At 38.7% G+C, this 20,306-nt stretch overlaps 3 protein-coding genes across 4 annotated transcripts; all 3 read left to right on the forward strand.

The window, feature by feature from the left end:
- The first annotated feature begins 447 nt into the window (after positions 1-447).
- On the forward strand, positions 448-8,535 carry LOC111250927 (putative glutamine amidotransferase-like class 1 domain-containing protein 3B, mitochondrial). 2 transcript variants are annotated; one of them, XM_022806924.2, is made up of 7 exons: positions 457-819; positions 3,084-3,136; positions 5,617-5,727; positions 5,973-6,092; positions 6,361-6,527; positions 7,603-7,715; positions 8,248-8,535. In XM_022806924.2, the coding sequence occupies exons 1-7, from the start codon at positions 748-750 to the stop codon at positions 8,347-8,349; spliced, it is 738 nt and encodes a 245-aa protein (XP_022662659.1). In that variant the 5' UTR covers positions 457-747; the 3' UTR covers positions 8,350-8,535. The 2 variants fall into 2 exon arrangements, with proteins under 2 accessions (XP_086846095.1, XP_022662659.1); XM_086989969.1 differs by lacking the exons at positions 7,603-7,715; positions 8,248-8,535 and adding an exon at positions 7,451-7,596 and having other exon boundaries at positions 448-819.
- Spf30 (survival of motor neuron-related-splicing factor 30) lies at positions 826-2,876 on the forward strand. The gene has a single exon (XM_022806923.2). The coding sequence runs from the start codon at positions 1,363-1,365 to the stop codon at positions 2,137-2,139; it is 777 nt and encodes a 258-aa protein (XP_022662658.1). The 5' UTR covers positions 826-1,362; the 3' UTR covers positions 2,140-2,876.
- Positions 8,536-12,311: 3,776 nt separating the features above from the next.
- Positions 12,312-15,663, forward strand: LOC111250928 (uncharacterized). The gene is made up of 3 exons (XM_022806925.2): positions 12,312-12,469; positions 13,310-13,531; positions 14,098-15,663. The coding sequence occupies exons 1-3, from the start codon at positions 12,462-12,464 to the stop codon at positions 14,594-14,596; spliced, it is 729 nt and encodes a 242-aa protein (XP_022662660.1). The 5' UTR covers positions 12,312-12,461; the 3' UTR covers positions 14,597-15,663.
- The last annotated feature ends 4,643 nt before the right edge of the window (positions 15,664-20,306 follow it).

Raw genomic sequence — 20,306 nt, forward strand, 5'->3', positions numbered from 1 at the left:
AGGGGCGACTGGGGCGTACCTTGCAGGTAGCTCTTCAGCTACTATTCACGGAACAACGAAGTACATAGATACACACACAGTGACAGACAGACAGGACACCGGTTTTTACACATCCAACCACACTATCCCCCACGCATTTCTGCTTTAATAGTTTGCGAACCTCTTGTTGTATAAGGCAGGTGTCATTGTTTTACTGCAACAGGAAGCGCAATTCAAGCCAGCCTCTCCAAGCGGGCGATCTCTTTCCATCGTGATAGCAGCGAATAGCTATTTTCCAGGCGATAGGGAATCGAAGAGCGCAGCATGGAGCGTGCTGTTGGAGAATTTCTCTGATGGATCGTCACTTTTAAAAATTGCCGCCTTTACACCAAAAGCCTATACGTGGGCCAAACGCCCGGTCAGCGAGGCTGGCGCCATCTCGTCACTGTACTCAGCCTTGGGCTTGTGTTTGTTGTGGTCTGTGTTGTTGTTAATTCCTGGCCTGTCGTCAGCTACGTGATGATCGCGCTCGTCATTAGCGAGTTTATAGATATATATAGTTAAGGTTAAAACTTTAAGCAGCAGAGCAGCCAGTATTATTTACGAGTGACTGTTGAGTTGAGGTTGGGTGTCAAGCGTCGTTCAGAGCGGTGCTGCCGCACTGCAGTCGTGCTTAAACCGATTGGATTTTTAGGCATCAAGCGAAGAAATCGTTTGTGGTGTTGTTTGATTTCTTGGCTTGCGCACAATAACTCAGCGACATCTGCGATGCTCAGCTCGAAGATCGTCCTCAGTGGACTGCATATTTCGCGCCGGTTCGCTTCGAACAAGGTTGCCGTGGTACGTACGTAACCACCGAATACATCAATCAACCACTTCATTCAGTGTCATCTAAACCTTGCGTTTCCTTGGCTGTGTTGTTCGGCCGTGATCTCTGTGTATTAGACGCTTTTAGAGGCTGTCAAGTTTGGAAGCTGACATCTTTTTGCCTTCAGATCATTGTAGAACCATATAACATTGTCAAGGAAAAAAGGACTTTAATTGATCGATAAATACGGCCACTGCCCATGCAATAGGGCATATTTGTGTGATTGGTGTAGGAATCCACAGCACAGTAGTTTTCTTCTCTCTGATATATGTAAACTATATCAGCCTGACTCTTAAACGCGCGTGAATGGTCCGGCGTTAACTTGGCGACGGACGAGTCTTTCAACTCGCGTAGTACATTTTATGTTTGTGATCGAAGTGCTTTAACAAGTCACGTTCGACGATCTCGTTTTTCTGGAGCTCATAGAGTTCCGATTTATCACAGCCTTGAGGTACAAAGATCCTGTTAGTTGTGTCAATATACGAATTGCTGCTGTGGAATAGTCAATAGAAAAAATGGCAGACAAAGAAGATCTTCAGACTCAGCTAGAGACCTACCATGTACAACTGCAACAGGTGGAGGCTGCGCTTGCATCCAATCCAGATGACCCTGACTTGCGTAAACTGCGTGAAGACCTTTGTGAAGTTATAAGCTTAACAAAAAGTCTCTCCGCTAGCTCTCGCAATAGTGATCTCCGGTCGGTGACCCATGCAGAGGACAGTGGCGGCGTATGTGGGTCAGGGATTGTCGGGTCCGCTGGCTCCACGGGCCGTTGGCAAGTTGGGGATCGTGTAAGTGCCCCCTGGGCCGAAGATGGAAATTACTATGATGCAACCGTCGTGGCTATAAGCAGCAGCGATGGACTGGTTACTGTCGATTTCGAAGAATACCCGAACAACGAGACTGTACACATGAGCGAGCTAAAGCCGCGTAACAGCGGGGGGCATGCAACGAAAGGTGGAAAAAAAGCCCATGTGGCAGCGCAGAAGGAGTACAAGAAGCAGAAGGCCATGAAAAAAAAGGAACGCCTTAAGGAGATTGAGCAGCAGCGCGAGGCCGACAAGAAAATCTGGCAGAACTTCAGCGCGAAAGCCCAACACAAGAAAAAGGGTGTCACGAAAAAGAGTATTTTTGCTACACCCGAAAGCGTCGCCGGCCGGGTAGGAATCGGCACTTGCGGTGTTGCAGATCGGCCGATGACCGAATACCATCAGATAGAAAAACATCAGGTCGTCAAGAAGACCTCGCTCCAGCACCCGTGTAACTTGCCTGGACCCGCGGGCCTTAATTGACCAGCAGATAACGTTTACACACGACCAATGCTATTGTTTGTCGCTAATGAGATCGCGGCAATTTAATGCAAAAAAGCATAACATTGTTATTGGTCCTGCCAAATTAAAAGCTGGACCATATTACAGGATCCAATGGCATTTGGTACGTAGCGACGTCACTCGAAGGTGGCGCAGTCGTTAATGATTTGAACACAGTTATTAGCACCAATAGTTTATTATTTAATTATAAACGGAACATTAAGATTTGAGGCTTGATTCAGACGAGAACTGCATGGCTAATAAATTATTCTAAGTTACATTAAGAATCGCGTATGCCAGTGAAAGTACTTAAACTTGATTCGATCAATAGATACAACTTTCGAAGCACATACACGTTCAAGCTATGGTTGTATCTTCTTGACTCGTCGAGTCAAAGATCTCTTTCGTTTTTTCGATGCGCGCCCTTCGATTGACGTCTATGCGTACCGCCGTCATACGAAAAAGGTATCTACCATTAAAACTTATATCCAATATATATATATATATATATATATATATATATATATATTAACATACACACACACACACCCATTCACGTCTTGGCTAAGCTGGTTTCTGCCAGCAAAGCGAAAATGAAGCCCAATATGAAGAGCTACTGCTACAACACAAAGCAAACTACATTTTGCCGGTAGCTGTGCTGGTATAAACATTATTATTATTCGTAAATAAATGAGTTTTGTGTATATACCTGTATTGCATTCGCTCATGTTTTCATTTGTTAGCTACGCGATCTTCATGGCTATGATTATTCCCGTGTTAGATCGTACGTAAGGCCGTCGAAGACACCATTATGGACACTTTATTTAGCTTTAAAAAGTGACAGATATAGAAAAGAGTTCGGGGAAAATTAATGAGCAAGATTCGGTTGGTGTGTGTCTGTGCATTTTGTCATATCTCGTTGACAGGTGCTGTCTGGGTCCGGAGTCTACGATGGTAGCGAGATTCACGAAGCATCGGCGTAAGTTGCATGCAATTTCGCCTCAATTTAATGGAATTTTACTAGAGCGGGAGCTACTTTGCTAAAGCGGGAGCTGTTTACATATTGTTACGTAGTTGGAATGCTTATTTCAGCCACGAAATTTGGGCCAATGGAAAAAAACTCAACGATAGAGAACTCGAAGCAATAGTCAGCATTCGAAAGCTTTAACTCTATTATTTTGGGTATCAGGTTATATCATGTTTAGATAGTTCACGAGAGGATTTCGGTAATCTGTACAAGCTTTTCTGATAGACTGATTTGAAGCATTACAATATAAGCCAGTTATGGTAATAAGTAAAAAATATCTGGTTTTTCGACATTAGCAATTCAGATATAAGATTGATCATTTGTAAATTCGGTTAGAATCAAGTGCTTTTCCTATGATTCAACCAAACATAAGTCGATATTGATGAGCGACCTGAATGTACTATAATGGGTGCAAGGATATTATTAGAAGTTTCGTCCCGCAGAAAAGTATTAGTGCAACAAGTGGGTTTCAACTATTCTGCGCTTTTTCTTACAATTAAGACTTGGAGTTCAAATATTCATAGCGAATCAGTTTGTTCTACATAATTCCAGGGGGTAAGTTGTCGTTAAGTAAATTATAAAGGCAGGTAAATGGTGTCACCAGTTTTGACAATGAAAAGAAATCGTTTGGATAGGTAAGACGTACAATGAAAAAAGATGCAATGGAAGAATAAGAAATAATGGATGAACCTGGCAGAAATTTGAAACCATTAGAACTGCAAAAATGATCGATTTCTCCCGAATAATCTTAAACTTATCTGGGTAGATACGCAATCTGCAATCAGTGTTCTTTATATGCAAATTATAATATGCGTGGGGGTATCGTGCATTTTTCATGATGATCGTCAAATTACTGCCATCAATTTCAGGAAGGCGCCGCACAATTGTAGCAAAAGAAGTTGGTACCAATGATGAAAGCACTTATTTTTTTTAGATATTTTAAGTGGGTTATTGCAGATTACTCTACATATCAGCAGTCTAATTATATCTGATCGTTTTTAGAGGATGTGAAAACGTTTTTTGTAACAGCCGCAATTTCTTAATCTCATCAGCCTGTTGAAAGCCAATTACCTATAGGGGCTATTTCGAACATATTTTGTAAGTATTCAGTCGAAGTTCCGTAAATATAACTTTGATAACTCAATAAATATTAACTGACTAATAGGTTAATATATCCTAAAGTAAGGGCATTTACCCTTGTCGGTGACCTATCGGTGAAGACCCACCGATGGAGACATACTGTTGAACGTAGAATATCATTGAACCTTTAAAATTTTCGTGTCCTCGTAAACTCTGATCTGGAAAGAAGGCTAGTAAACTTGTTTTCAAACAGTCGTTAAGAAGCCAAACCATTTGCAAATGTTTTTGGAAATGATGTTGTTATCCCATTTCCTAGCCGTTGTTTATAATCATTTACTATCATAAACTATTGCACATGAATCTCGACAAAACCGAAGTTTTTGGTCAAGACTACGCGTTCAGAGACGCGTTGATAGAATGTGATATTTCATACAGTATATGTTGTAGAGCAAGACGAAAGTAATAGTGTGCCAAGGATAATTTACGAATATTTCTAAAAGAATTGAGTATTAAAAAATTATGACTAACAATATTTTGGCGAAGCCATAAATAAATGACTGATTAACAAAGTTCTGCTGGCACTAGGCTTAGATGTACATCCCAATAATCCTATAGCTGCCATTTAGTAAACTGACTTATTGAAGTACGATCATAGGCCTGATATATATGCAATGTTTACTTGCAGAATCCAAACACTTGTCATTGAACGATAGAGGGCAGTACAAAACGGGGTCTAATAGATTCTGACTGAGCTAGGTTTTTCACAGAATGTTTAGCTCTTTGAGAAAAACTATGTTGACGTCACGATATACAGAAACCAGTCAAAACTATAAAAGTACTGCCCACTGCTGAAATCTTCGTTGAGTATCACACGATATTTGTCGTGTCGTGCACATTAAACTTAAATATTATATATATTTCCGCATGGTAGTGCGAAGCATAAATAACGACCTAAACTGGCGATACTTTTCTTTCTTTTACTGTTAAAAAGATTGCATTTTACGTTATAATACAACTCATTTTTCTCTCTAAGGATAGTGTATTGAAGCATGCTCCGAGGACAAAGTTTCATTTTGAAGTTGTTATCTGAACTGTATCGATAATTTCGATAAAGAGCATTTGTTCGCATCCACCCTTAGGCGTTCGTACCATCATAGATAGCCCGGTGCTATCTATGATGGTACGAACTCGCTGTATGCGTTATGTTTATTAGTTAGTACCTAAATCGATCATTGTTTAACAACGTAAAGCTATTACACTGTGATACTAGTTTTTTCCAGGTGAAACCTAATAGATATAGTTCTAAATGGAGTAAAATATGGTTTCCTACAGTATTTTTTGTTTGATTATAGATGTCTCGTACAGTTAACGAGAGCGGGTTTGGAGCCGATCTGCTTTGCACCGGACAAGTCACAAATGCACACCGTCGATCACTCTAAAGGAGAGCCTTCTGACCAACAAAGGTAAGGTCGCTTTTTCTATATGAGATGTATTAACTTGCTTTTTCAGGTTGACTTCTAGACTTTTCTGTTTCAACTTTCAGTGTACTAAGATCAAATGTACAATTTGTATTATATGCAAGTAGAAACCATTATTGTCACCCTAATGTAACTCCGAGACATTCGTTTTATAACTAAGAAAAGTTTAGACTTTTGAACGCAATATTCCACTGAGGCACACGTAACTCCTTTTCGTTCTTCTTTGGTAGAAATGTCCTGGCGGAATCTGCAAGGATCGCACGCGGCAAAATTCAGCCTTTGTCAGATTTAAAACCTCAAAACGTCGATGCTATCGTCTTCCCTGGAGGATTTGGAGTTGCGAAAAACTTGTGAGTTGATTATTTTTTTATTCTATATACCTGGTTAAGTAGTATATCTTAAATGAGCACTGCACGTATATTTATTCTACGATTCTAGGTAAGTGTTTTGAGTTCTACGTCAAATACTATCGTTGCAGAACTTAACTATGAATGTGGCATGATTTTTAAAATTGTACACTTACTGCAGTTTTACGCAGTTCGCTGTACACATTAAATATCTTTTTCTATATTGCTTACATACAATTGTTGATTGACTTTATCTGATACAACATCATAGAAGCACATTTGCGACGGAGGGGGCAAATTGTTCTGTGGATCCTCTCGTCGAAAAAACTATTAAGGCTTTCCAGTCGGCCGGAAAACCGCTTGCATTCTGCTGTATCGCCCCTGTGCTAGCTGCCAAAGTTATCCCAGGAGTAAAGATTACTCTTGGGATGGATAAAGGTATGCATTCAATTTGACGGAGCTTTCAAAATATATTTTCTTTGTGTGTCTCTAAAAATTATTTGAAAATCTTTTTGCTAGCAAAGGGTGTAAGTAAAAACCTTATTCTACTTCACCTTATGGATTTATCATCAGTTGACAAGCTGCCTTTTTTTAGCTTAAACACAAACTTGGAACCTATTTACGTTAAGTGGCACTTCCCGGCCTGCGTTCATGTGTCAAGATTGATGAAATATTACTAATCTTAAACAGCTATATCACGGACGCTTACAAGGGTAAGACAGTAGCCAAAAAGTTTAGTAGGGAGGTAAGGCTTGGCGAAAACGACCCGTTTTACGCACGAAGAAGACCTCCAAATAGTTGATTCCTTTGCATGCCTTAATTTTATAATCCGACGTGAGGCAGGCCTTTTACCATGGAGGTTGAAGAAAGAGTCACAAAAGCATTGATCGCAACAAGCGTGACTAAACAGCTGTAAAAACTAACGGTGGACATTGCTCACAAGCTATTCATTTTAAAGAGTTCTACAAAATTCAGATTATTGGGAAAAATCCTACTACCTAAAATCTAATGAACCTTATGACAGAGTTAAACCGACATTCTTTAATTTGATATTCAGCTCGCACACGACAACGCAAAACCGACTAGTGTAGGTGCTGTCTGACAGTCGATCGTTTGTTTTTATAGCTATACATAAATGAAACAAGTAGACCCGCTATGATTGGCACCAGCTAAGAGCGATCAGATAGGCATATTGTCACTAGCTTTATAGTTCATAAGTCCTATTCTATGATTTGTGACACAAGGATATCATTCATCAGATAAAGATTGTATTTTGTCAACTCCGCAAGTCTAGGCGACGTGCAGATCATATCGTATTATTTATTACGACCTTTTATTATGATTGTATCTTTCAAAAAAAGCTGAGACAATCCTCTGCAAAGCCGCCCTAAAACCACATGAGAACCTAAAGGACCAATGTGAACACGTGAAATCATATCGGGAAATCTTATATGTTAGCGATCCAGTATAATCGTATTTGTCGCGTTCTATTCTCTGGGGCTTTGTGTAATAGACGACGGCTCAGGCAAATGGCCATACTGTGGTGCCGCGCAAGCAGCTGAATCTTGGGGGGCAAAACATACGAACTGCCGCGTCGATGAGGTTTGCGTCGATGAACAGAATAAGGTATAGTATTAAGCTCCTTGATACCCTCTATGCAATTACCTATAGATCAAGATAATAATTATTATACGCTACAATTAAGAATAGATAACCGCGATAAAACTTCAGTACGTAGAATCTATGAGAATAAATTCCCTCAAACTATAAGTGGACTACAGAAAAACCGGATGGCTGTCTTATTGCAATCTTATCTGCAAGGTCTACAAATAAAAGGTCCTCATCAATATTGCTGTAATGCTGATAGATCGAGTTTTGAGATTTGTCGTAGAGAACAAAAATGGGAATCATTTTATGAACGAGCTGTACCAAGCTTTCGTTTCTTTGTACTGTTGCATCTAGATTCGCTCAAATTGCGTGTAATATAACGAGTTAATATAATGTTACGAATATTTGACGATGTTTTCGTGGAGAACAGGCAGACCTGGGGCCAAAAAAAAGTGTCTGTCCTTAGCAAACATAACCTTCGGTAATTTAAATCAGACGTAACTTTAAACTTAATTGTGGTCCTCTGTGGTGTGTTTTGTCTTTTTAAAAGGTTGTAAGTACACCGGCTTTCATGTTTGAGACGAACCAGTTTCACCTGATCCATGACGGAGTCGGAAAGATGATCGCCTCACTGAAGAAACTGATCAAATGATAAAGGTCCAATGATGAAAGACTTATTACAAATGAAGATGCATTTCGTTTATTCAGATTGCTGATGCTAAGAAAATTTCTTTGAAAATTATATGAATTTTAGTTCTTCCGTATGTCGTAGAATGCACTGTTTTATCATATGGTAAATCAATGAATAAAGAGTACACATTCATCTAGTATTATAAAATTGGTGAAATTTTTAATAATTCTAGGATTTTTATCGTTCTAATTCTAACCGGACTGTTTTAAATGATACATTAGATTGTCCGAAAAACAATGCCACTTTCTGCTGAAATAAAAAAAACCCATCGTCTGACTAGGGTTTTAGCAACAATTTTATATGTGTTCACTGTAACACTAGCACCTCCTCGCATCTCTCAACCAATTTACCTTTTCCATATAAGATTTTCAGATCTGGTGTTGCACAACTGGTTCAGCCAGTTTTTGAGGTTTTCTTCATCGCCAAGTATTGCTACCAATTGCGTTTGCCAAAAACTGGTGATCGCTACGTTCTAGCTTTGGGAAATATAGTGCGCGTAAGATAACGTCTCGCTTAAACTCAATGACCTTCGCGATTGGTAGCGTGGAGGAGGATGACAGCGTTGTCTAATAGATCTACTCTTGAATAGGTGTGTTCAGTCGATGCAATATGGCCGTATATACATATATATCGTACGCTTGTATCGACTTTTGCTGCGTCTTTTTTGAACACTTCTTCACGAAGGCGAGTTTGAAGAGTGATTACTTTTGTCTCGGAACGTTCGTTCAGTTGACTATTTGAATGACCTCTGCTGAATACGGCTCATCTCTGAAAAAAGATAGAGCACCGACTAACGACACCGTGCGTCATGGCCTCATAATTTCTACACATTGATCGTAATTACGTCACCATTTGATATAAAAAGGATTTAGATTCCTGGTTGCAAATATGTATTGTTGTGGCTCTGGTTATTGTAGTACGATTTGCATACCGTTGTATCTGTTAAGCGACCAGATTAGGTGGTCTGCGTAGCTTTCCAAAAAAAGTTTCACTACCCATTTTGCTGTCGTTTATCACTTTGTCTCGCCGCCACTATCATGTCTTGTATTTCTATACAATTATTGTTATCTACATCAATCTTAACAGCAGTTATTTCAGCGTGATAACCAGTGTACCTTAACGACTTTAATGGAACCTGTTTTAAAGGGAGAAGAGTAAAAAGTTTAGAAGCTTATTGCAATTATTTTTGGTCGAATCAGAGATTTTACACCTGGAATTTGGATTCTAAAGACAGAAAAAAAACGTGATTTACGATAATTCTTATTTCTCAAGTTTAGGAATTGTCTTTATATATATATATATATATATATATATATATATAGGGAATATTTTGTTTCAAGAATACATTCCATTAAACCTCTAATATTCAAGTAAGATTGCTTCGAATACTATTAGCAGAATAATTGTTCAATTGATTAGACAGTGTGGTCTTGGTAAATCATATGCGTCCCTTTGAGGGCGTTGTCATGATAACTATGCATGCGGTTACATTGATTCAAATTTTAGGGTTGACGAAAAAATAAAGCTGCTTGTATGATTACTATGTAGATTCATAAATTTCGGGTGCCTTTTCTTATTGGCAAATGTGTTTGATATTATACCGAGCATGTGATTTGAAAGACTTGTTCACACGAAAAAAGGGTAGCCAAAGAGTGTGTTCAACAATGGTAAGCAAATTTAGAGTTCCTAGCTGCAGCATCTTCACCGCAAGGGCGAAAAATATTCCTGGTTTCTTGCAAAGCTTTTTGACATGAGTAAAATAACATTAAATAGAGTAGTTCTCGAAAATTCTATTCTTTGCCACTTCATGTAACCATCTTTGAAACCTGAGGTCAAGGTAAAAATTTAGTATACTTGTATATACACAAGATCATACATTTTTTTACAAAAACGGTTTCAGCTGAGCAAAAGCTAAGTATAGTTTATATTGCCCTTTATTGAAGATTCTCAGTAGGATTCTATACGCACCGTATTATGAGCGGACAATATATACAGCTACCACAAATCACTTCGCACAACGTTTCGATAACGAATATACTTCAGACATTGCAACCATTATTGAATCATGAAATAACTGCAATATAACTGTTGATCCTTTTGTCTTGTTTATTTTGAAAAGTTATTAAAAATGTACTTACCGGCACAATACTTGGATATGCCCCTAAATATTTCGATCCTTACGTTCGGTACCGCCGTTGGGCGTTCCATCAGACAGCTGGTTCCCACCACTAAACGAAGTGTGTGTGTATTCGAACCCTAACCACCCGTATCCCTCATATTTAGCAGGCAAACACGCTACCTAATCCGTCATAAGGAAAACGTGTATATAAAGAAACGAACCAGTAACTCTCTCTTGAATAAGTGAGCCACAGTCTCGATTGACGTACTGACAATACATTCCCAAACCTTGACAGGAAATCACACCTACAGTGCTGTTTTATGCCAGAGCATTATGTAGCTGGACGCAGCTCGAACTAGCAAAGTTTATCTCGGTTTCTAACCAAGGTGTCGAATGCACTCACTCTGAATGGCTGGAGCTATCTTTCTGAAATCGGTTACCGCATTTACGAATGTGGCCATGGCATGCAGGAAGAGCATGACTGGAGGCTTTCAATTGCTTTTGCAAAGCGCTTCCTTAAGATTTTTGAATACACCTTGCGGATTTTTAATCGTTATTTAATGGAATTCCATTAGGTCTTGATAACGAGTCTAAGTAAAAAAAAGGCTCGGTATTTTTTTTACAAAACTACAAGAATTAACCAAGTTAGGAAAACTCGAATTAGAGGCCATGATCTCCTACTATGTATATTTGCACCGGTCGTGTCGTCACAATGCGATAGAACATGAGATTAATATTTCGTTAATTCAAAATTGAAGATGAAATGGTGTGAATTTTAGTGTCAACAAAGAACGTTGACAAGTATTGAATCTCACGGTAATTAAGGACCGGAAATGATGCGTGCGAAAGCAAGAAAGATTGAATCAATAGCTAATGGTGTATGGTTGCTACGCCATTTCATAGGTATGTTGAGAAAACGGAATTAGATCCAGCAAATCTCACCCCGGTTAAATTGCTAGTTAAATAAGCCCTTGCTGCTATACGGTGAAATAGGAATTTGTCCTCACAAAGAAAATAGCCGAACTGTATATAGTACAAAAAAACTGATAATAGTATAGATATTCCTGACCAGATAAAGCTCTGTAAATCAGTGGAATAGATTTTAGAATTACAGTAATTAATTTGTTTTAAATTAAATTGACCACTCACGGTCCATAGGTTGGGTGCGAATAATGTACATCTACGTGGCTGGTATATAAATGGAAATTTTTATCTAGTTCTGGTGACATGCGTGTGAGGCGCGATTAGAAATGGCTTTGATTTCGTCGAAAGTTGCTTAACCTGGCTTTTAATAACATAAATTAAATAGCGATACATGACATCGAAAAAGTGAGCCAGCGTGGAGTTCTAATATAAAAGGAAAATAAATCGTCAGTACTTTCTTCTCGTCATCCTGGTTGTCTCTGACCGCAGGCATGGTACGAGTTTTAGAGCGTGCATCTTGTTTTGATTCTAATGCCTGGATAGGTTCGCATTAATTTTCCTTGTCTAGAGTTCCTTGTGGTTCTACTATTGAAATCAGGAACATACACATATATACACTGCGAGCAACTTGATTACATATTTACAGTTGGATTTTATACAATAAATGGTTGATTCGATTCGTAATTGTTAATCACAGTTGACATTTAGATGTACGATACCTACGTACTCACTGCGTGGTGCTTCATATTCTGTCATTTGCGTTGCGTGGATTGCCAAGTGGTGAAGTTGCTCTCGTATAAGAAGCGGAGGCGGTCGTGCCACTGGATCGTCGTGCTTATCTAATGTGACTGACGTGCCTGAGTGTACTTTAGTCAATATTTTGTCTTTGACATCTAAGCAAAGGCAGTTTGCGTATGTGTGTGATTGCGATCTCAGAACCCGTTCGAAGTGGGAGTACAGAGAGAGTGTGGAGTGTCACGATAAACTGAGCCACGAATATAACGATTAATAGAAAAGCGTTTTTCTTCGGATGCAAGCGTATGTGTTTTTATAAAACTTTTCATCTCGCTGTTATATTTCCTAAAATGACCTCGTCGCGACCAGAAATGCGGAAGTCACGGGATTTTCTGGAGACAACATAGATGAACTAATATGCTTCCGCATTGCCATCATGATATATTGAAAATGAAATTGTTTGAATGTGTTGATAAGAAAAAGCAATAGCGTGCACTCTTTAGCCTAATTCTAATTTAGCCTAGTATTGAATTCTCGGGATCCTGCTTCTTACCAACTAATTTAGTGTCTATTATGATTATGTATAAGTTTTTCCATCTAACATAAGGGTAGTAGTCAGAAAACCGTTTAGTAATACATCTGTATGGTACAACCTCTTCTAATCAATGCTTTTCTCCTTTGATCTCTTAAATTCGAGTACACTCAGATCGTACATCGATAAACAGTACGTCAAGCTCGCCTGCTACAGGTACAAATTGACAAAGCAGTACCATAAATAATGGTCTCGTATAAAAGGTCCTATGGTTACGTTTAAAACAAACATATATTCAGATAAAACAGAGGTATATTCAGATTACTCTAATTTTTATGAGCCGTATTTAAAAAAAAATATAGAGATTGCTTAAATGATTGAGAAACAAACACCTTGACTAACTTGAAAAATAACCAACACTTACTTAATTTGTATAGAAAAGTTGATTTGTGTTTGTGTGGTATACATTGTTATGTTTATGAGTGCACCAGTGGCATCAGTTTGTATTTCATTTCACACAGCCCAGTCAATCTGGCGCACTCTAACTTTGCATAGTATAGGTAAAGATCGATCTAGTTCAATGTTGGATATATTTTTCTTTTCTGCTACAGGCAAAGACCGTTTCCTCATTTTGAAGTGGCTACGATGCAGAGTTTTCCAACTCACTACCATCAGTGGAAGAAACGAAGCCTTCTGCCTTTTTCTGAGAATTCGATGCACGCGAAGCACAACAGTATGCCGACCCTTGGCAACAGTCGCGGCGCGATGTCCACTTACGTTCGCCAATGGACAGACTTCACTCCAGAGGGTTACACTCGCTATACACCTCCTTGGTGAGACGATTATCACTAACGCCAGCAGAGTAAAAACAAGCTGTTCAGTACCATGTGAATCTTTATATAGATGCCAATATTTGTTTTCCTGGGGCCAAATTCCCGCAGTATAATGTCAAATATGGAAAAAGTGCTTCTGTTAATGGTTACTCGATTGTTCAGCGTCTTTAAATTTATCCAAACTCACAACAGTGTTTTTTGCGTCTAGTTGCACGTTGAAAAGGCACTCACTCAAGTTACGTGCATTAGTTTATGACTTCACGTGGTAATCTTTGTTTTCTGCATAGTCAAATGAAGCATATACAGAAATATGCACAGATGCAACGCCGATAAAGTGACATATGCCGTGGAGTTTTGAGTGCATAGTTATTTACTAATTATTAAAAAAAATGGTGAACCGGTATTTTACTGTACATTGCTTTAATATGCTCTGCACAGCTAAGGAAAATCAATTCGTTACCGCATAACTATTTTCAGCAATAATCAATTATACCAGTAAGTCATTGATTATTAGTACGCTACATGAACTGTAACAGATCCTTCTTACTTTTTTTTGCGTTTGACAGGATTAATGATGAAGCGGAATACGACTCGGCTCTTACAGCGTCCCCAACACTGACCAACACGAGCGGGCTAACACCATCAGCTTCTCCTACATTTGCTCCACGTCCAATTCGAAGAAGGCTTGATCCGGGTGAAGCTTTACCTACCGACATCGGTGAGCCCACTCCACCGCCTCCACCCTCCGAATACACCGTTCGTCGGCCTACAAACAGGCGCCCGCGTAACCGAGGCAAATTCTGCGTCGTTTGTAAGGAAAGCGGGGCCGATTCCGGAATTTATCGCAGTCATAATGTCAAGGACGAGAACGGCGTCGTTCTCTGCCCAGGACTGCGGACCTACAACTGTCCGGAGTGCCAAAATGGTGGTGGGGATAGCGCACACAAAGTAGAACATTGCCCGCTACGGAGAGCCCGCATGTTAGATCAGATCGTTCAGGAAGGCGTAGAAAGGCGTCAAGCTTTAACGAGCGGTAGGATCGTAGCTGACCAGACAGTGGGTTGACGCTTGCTGCCAAATTAATACGAAGAGACTTGCATCACTAGGATTTAATAACTGCTTTAATAATTGACTGTATCAAGTGTACGCTTCTGTACAGGTTTTACGTTATAGACAGTATGTTATAATATAAAATAATATATAATGGCAGTATGTTTTAATGGTAATGTTACTGTCCAAGCTCTCACTACAAAAGTTCGATTAGTACTCAAAGGTACGAACTACTAGGAGAAGATTCAATGCAGCACCGGTGCTCTGGTGGATTTTTTTAAATGTTTACTCGATTGGGAACCTTAATAATACCTGACTGAGGGACAAACGGTTCTTATAATTTAATTCTTATAATATGAGTGCACACATGTTCGTCATGTTGGCATGTTATCATAATTTTATTTATCGAAGGTGTCGATTCGAAAGATGGTGCATAATATCTGAAGGCTACGAAAAATTAGTGTCGTAATAGCTTTTCTCCAATGCATATGTATGCGACGCATATTGGAGCGCAAGACTTCTACTGGCTCTCCTTTGAATCATAGTCTAACCACGAAGGTGTGATTTAGTTGCTGATCTGTCCTTGTACTTTGATAGATTGTTTTATGTGAATACTGACAATAATTGGCCTATTCTATTGCCTGCATGGTTGGTTGGAGCTATGACGGCTTATTCGACGTAGCAATCGTATAGTGCGGTGTATTCTCGGAGCAGCGGCTCCGTCGTCTGAATAATTTAGCTCGGATGCCTTTGGAAATGGCGTTGCAAAGACACCGTGGTGGAACCATTCGAATTGGAGTTTGTTTGTTCTTAGCCAGCAGATGACGATAGACGATGAACTGAACACAGTGTATGTATAGTAGATGTATACAACTTCTCAATCATGGAAAAGCAACAACAACATGAGATGAAGTGCGCACTTGATGATATTATGTAATATAGATAAATAAGTTGTATAATTGATATTTCCAATAAAAATTAATAACGATAAAAACAGATGGGAAGCCAATGTCGGATCGCGATCTGGAGAACGTACTGTGTATAGCTATATGTGAATAAACAAAACTATATTCTAACTGTAATTCTACTCAGTTTTGAGTTTCGTACATTTTAGTTCATACGAGCGCATAGATTACTTTATATCGTCGGGATGCAAGATGCTCAGTGGTTGCAGTGGGTTAGATCCGACAGGAACAACTTAAGTCTGCTATCAACTGATCCTTCAGATCCGGAAACTGGACTTTGTAAGAAATTATTTTTTAATACTCAATAACTAGGATCAGACGTATGTCAATTAAGCTACCATGAATTTCCACAGGTTGTACTATAGAATATAAGCTGAACGTGTTAAATGAACCTATAACAAGGTCAATGGGCCTTACAAAATAGAATAAAATCATTGTAGATATCAAGTTGTTAACTATTTTAGCTTCCCTGTGAGTACAAGTATTTTATTCTAGAGATAATATTATTAGAGTAACCTGAATTATACATAGCATATATTATTTCAAGGACAAAGTTACAAGAGGTATCTCCCTGCTGGAGGTAATAATTGGGGATCTTATCCTTTTTGTGACCTATGCGCTCGATTGTCCTGGTAAAATTGCAGGGGTGTGCGGGACCGGAAACAACGCAAAGTTTTTATGATGTCTGTCTGCTTTCTAATCGGATCCAGCTAGCAGCTCCATGAATATAGATATGTAACTGGCATTAGCTGTTGTTTATTTTACAAACAAAGCAAATCGATGCGTTTACCGTTGTCGTTGAAATTTCATGTCCGCTCCGTCTGTCAGACGTTTCACAAACTGATTATATAGCTTGTTCTAATAACAACTGTGATAAAGGACAATAAAGGAATGAATATCTATCGTAAATGAAATAATTAAAGGCAACGGTAAAATTATTTTGAATATGTTGCCAATATTGTTGTCTTTAAGTTGTGTTTTGCCTCAGGTGATTCGAATGGTTCAGCCATTGGACTCATATACATACATATATATGAAGAATTCAGTGAATAAGAGATTAGTTGACATATTAGTCTATAGTCGTAAATATGGTTATTTATGACCACCGGTGTGCAATTTAGAGACAACAGAAAAACGAGTCAATGAATATGACGGTGGCGTTCTGCGCCATTCAGATCTAAGAAAAGGTTGAGTAGAAAGTCTTAGTGGTGATAGGTTGCTACTTTACAAACGAATCATAGTTAAAGTTTGTCACCACGTCTAGTAAATGCAATATCGCTACAAATCAAATGTTAATAACAAAATGTTTAATTTCATTTAATACCCATTAGATATTTTGTGCTTTCATAATATCTCGTTCTGTTGACTCGAAAATTTAGTTTTTGAAAGCTTGTGAATATTTTTTGTTAGAAGACGATTTAAGTTATTATAACAGTGGATCCAAGTACATTTTTGCGCTTATAGTTTTTTTTCACCATTTCTAACAATAAGCAAAAGTTGAGTTTTACCATTAGTTTTCCTAATGAGGTCAAACTGTTATTTTTACTACACAACAAGAGTTGGGTTAAGAAAATTCTATCCATTTTCCCTTCCTTTTTATAGAACAAACGGGGAATCAAAGCCAGCTTTATACCCTTGCCGTTGATATACCAGAACGAAATCCGACTTGTCTTCGACTTCACCTCTGGGATCGGCCTACACCACCATATCTGTACATTTGTCCCACGTTTAATTCGCAGGTGTCTTAATCCAGACGAAACTTTCTTTACCCACGAGCGTCAGTAAACCCGATTCGCTACTGCCATTCGCTCAGGGTGCGAATTGGCCCGTCAACCTAAGGCGTTTGTGTAGAAGAAGCAAATTTTACAAGGGGAACGGTAGTCAAAAATCAGACCTAAAATATTTAGTCCAACCTTTACAATTACTGGTTGTGCCAATGTGTTACACGGTAGTGTTCTAAAAAATTGTCTGCTAACCCATTATCAGCAAACACATTCGTGCTACCTTGTTTTTAATACACACAAAATGACGTGGACGTGCACAAATTTGATTTCGTTTTGTTTTACACGTTTAAATTGCTCGGTTTTTTAAGGAGGTTAAAGGGTTATACATTGCACAAAGCGTATTTCACCGCCGAGGTATCCGCATTGTGGGACATCCGTCCACTGAATTCTAAACCTCGTGTGCTTAAGTGTTAATTCCGGACTAATTGCATGATTACTTTAAACCGAAGTTGGCAGGTATACAAAAGGGGCTTGTTGATTTGTTAATTTCGTCTCGGCCGATCGCTCCCTGCCGGTCGCGCTAGTTTTGTGCAGGACTTTATTTTCTGCTCTTTCAACTTATCCGACGCTGAAGGAGTATATGGTGCACTCTCGTCTACGTATTTATCAGGCTGCATACCTTTAACACATCTTAGGTCATTTGAACCTCGGTTGTCTTTTTTTCTGCGCAGTGTTTTCTTCCCAGCTACCACATTATTGGCCATTGTTGATTTCGGTCCCATCGATTCAATGCAAGAATACGTTAGCGCCCTATTTTCCGCCTGGATCTACGTTGACACATACCAGCTGGGAACCCCAGTCGTAAATTTGGTGATCGACATAAAGAATTTTTCTTCCGTTGGGACATATGTTTGGCACCATCCTAGCAAGTTACCCCGTCATTTTGGAGGCCTTTGTTTGTCGGTTCTAAGATGTACCATTCATTGTCCTTTCTAAGTGTACCCTGATGTATATAATCATTTTTTCCATTTTAATTACTCTACCGTTCAAGGAAAGCCTAATCGATTTATACTTCTCTTTGCTGACCGGTAAAAGCCCTTTGCTCCTGGCTGAAACCTGTGTCAGACCATATTCTGTCATCCATAAATTTTTGATAAAACTTCGTTAGTTCCCAATATTTCAGGTCCGCCCTTTTTCTTCGTTATGGTCATCGGCATACGTAATCAAATCCACAGCTACTAGAGAATCTCTATGCCGAAGAACATCGTCATAGGCAAAGTTGTTTAATGACGGGCCTAAAATTGAGTCCTGAGGTGCCCTTGCAGTTATCGAAAGGCTTACTTTTTCGGTTTGGAAGAATGGAGCTGAACATTTTTTAGAGACAGCTTTGAGTAGATACGGTCCCTCTTTCTATCAAGAGATTTCAAAATGCTTTTCCACGAGAGGTGAGAAGACTGGTTTTTGATGCTGAGTGAACCAGCGAAGAACAAATCCCTAGTTTTGCATGCGAAAACTTTTATGACATTTACCTCTGTAATATCACGATTTATTGCTGTTAGTAACTGCGGTGTTTTCTGAAACCACACTGGATAGGTAATATAGAAGCGTACTTTTCAGCAAAATACTGAATTAGTTTTTTTTTTGATAGATTCCATTTTACTAGAAAGGCTTCCCAGAGTACACATGATTCTGCGAGAAACACACCCTTCCGGGATAAGTACTGCTTTGACCCTCTTTCAGATTTTGGGGAACGTTTAATTCTCTCAAAACGCTCGCAACTAAATCATTTGGTAGCTTAATTAACGTAATGAATACAACGAGGCTTATTAAGGTTTTTTTCTGGTGCACTCTGTGAACGTAGTACGAGCATTAGCATTTATAATAGTTGTTGACACTGAAAAATCCGTTTAGACTGGAACTAGCATATTTTCTTTTCGTAATCTATTACCGTGCTTTCTTTATTGTGTTACCGTTATGTACCGCGGGTAAAGTATTTCAAACATTTCAGCAGCTTTACGGCCTATACAAAAGGATTCAAATTAAGGCACTTTAATTACCTATGATTGAATAATTTGGCCTTACCTTTTCATACGACTATTCTTTGTAGTATTATGCAATTCGCCTCTTCTTTGCTTTTTTGGGGAGAAGCTTTAAGGGAAACGTTTTAGTTTTGAATCGTTTTATCCATTAATGAGTATAATTTGAAAGAATATTTAATTGGTACTGCTCCATTCAAGTAGCAGATAGCGTACATCAGTAGAGTTCATCAAAAAACAATATGATCAGAAGCGTCTTCGAAGGGGGCACTCTAGACAATGGTCGGTGAGAGCTTAATTTCATCACACATTTTTCTTGTGTTTCATGCACTCGTAATGTGTCATTCCTCTTTGATAAATCTAAAGTTCTTACTCGATGGTCCCATAGTTATTAGCATCACTGGAAGATGGAATAACGTTTCATAACTATTAGTGTGTAGTTTTTAAGACGTATCTGCTTGGAAGATAAGTAAAACTCTTATAAATATATAAATACAAAATAAAAATTGCTAGATACATAAGAATATCCATAATGTCGGAGAACAAATACAAAATCTACCAATCAATATCTAATAAAGTTGGATACCTCTTGCTGTAAAACATTTCAGCAACAAATGATGGATCTAGCGCTAGCTGAAATATAGATCACTAGAGTTATCTAGACGGTATTGTAATACGCGGACAAATGATGCGGAAACGTATTGATCATTGGACAAAGGTCGTTAAAACGTTTACTTTCGGAGTACTTGAAAAATACCGGTGTAAATACACGTATTTCTAATATTTTTAGAAAAAGATGTTTCCCTTCATGCTAATTATTAAGATCTTCAGTTCGAATATTTAGGCAGGTTAACGTCCCACACGACGCGTGAGCTATCGACATATTGACAGGCATCAAAGTAATAGAAGTTCTAATTGTTAACGTATTTACTTCGAATTTTTTTTTTATAATTAATAAATCAACCCACTGCCTATACCTCTAAGATCGCACTTTCTGTCG

This window comes from Varroa destructor, unplaced genomic scaffold (assembly GCF_002443255.2).
Source record: "Varroa destructor unplaced genomic scaffold, Vdes_3.0 BEIS01000005.1, whole genome shotgun sequence".
NCBI lineage: Eukaryota > Metazoa > Arthropoda > Arachnida > Mesostigmata > Varroidae > Varroa > Varroa destructor.

Coding starts and splice junctions, on each gene's coding strand:
- LOC111250928 (XM_022806925.2), top strand. Junction 13,532..14,097: donor ACTCGCTATACACCTCCTTG/GTGAGACGATTA, acceptor TGCGTTTGACAG/GATTAATGATGAAGCGGAAT.
- Spf30 (XM_022806923.2), top strand. CDS start 1,363: ATGGCAGACAAAGAAGATCTTCAGACTCAGCTAGAGACCTACCATGTA.
- LOC111250927 (XM_022806924.2), top strand. CDS start 748: ATGCTCAGCTCGAAGATCGTCCTCAGTGGACTGCATATTTCGCGCCGG. Junction 5,728..5,972: donor GAGCCTTCTGACCAACAAAG/GTAAGGTCGCTT, acceptor CTTCTTTGGTAG/AAATGTCCTGGCGGAATCTG. Junction 7,716..8,247: donor GCGTCGATGAACAGAATAAG/GTATAGTATTAA, acceptor TCTTTTTAAAAG/GTTGTAAGTACACCGGCTTT.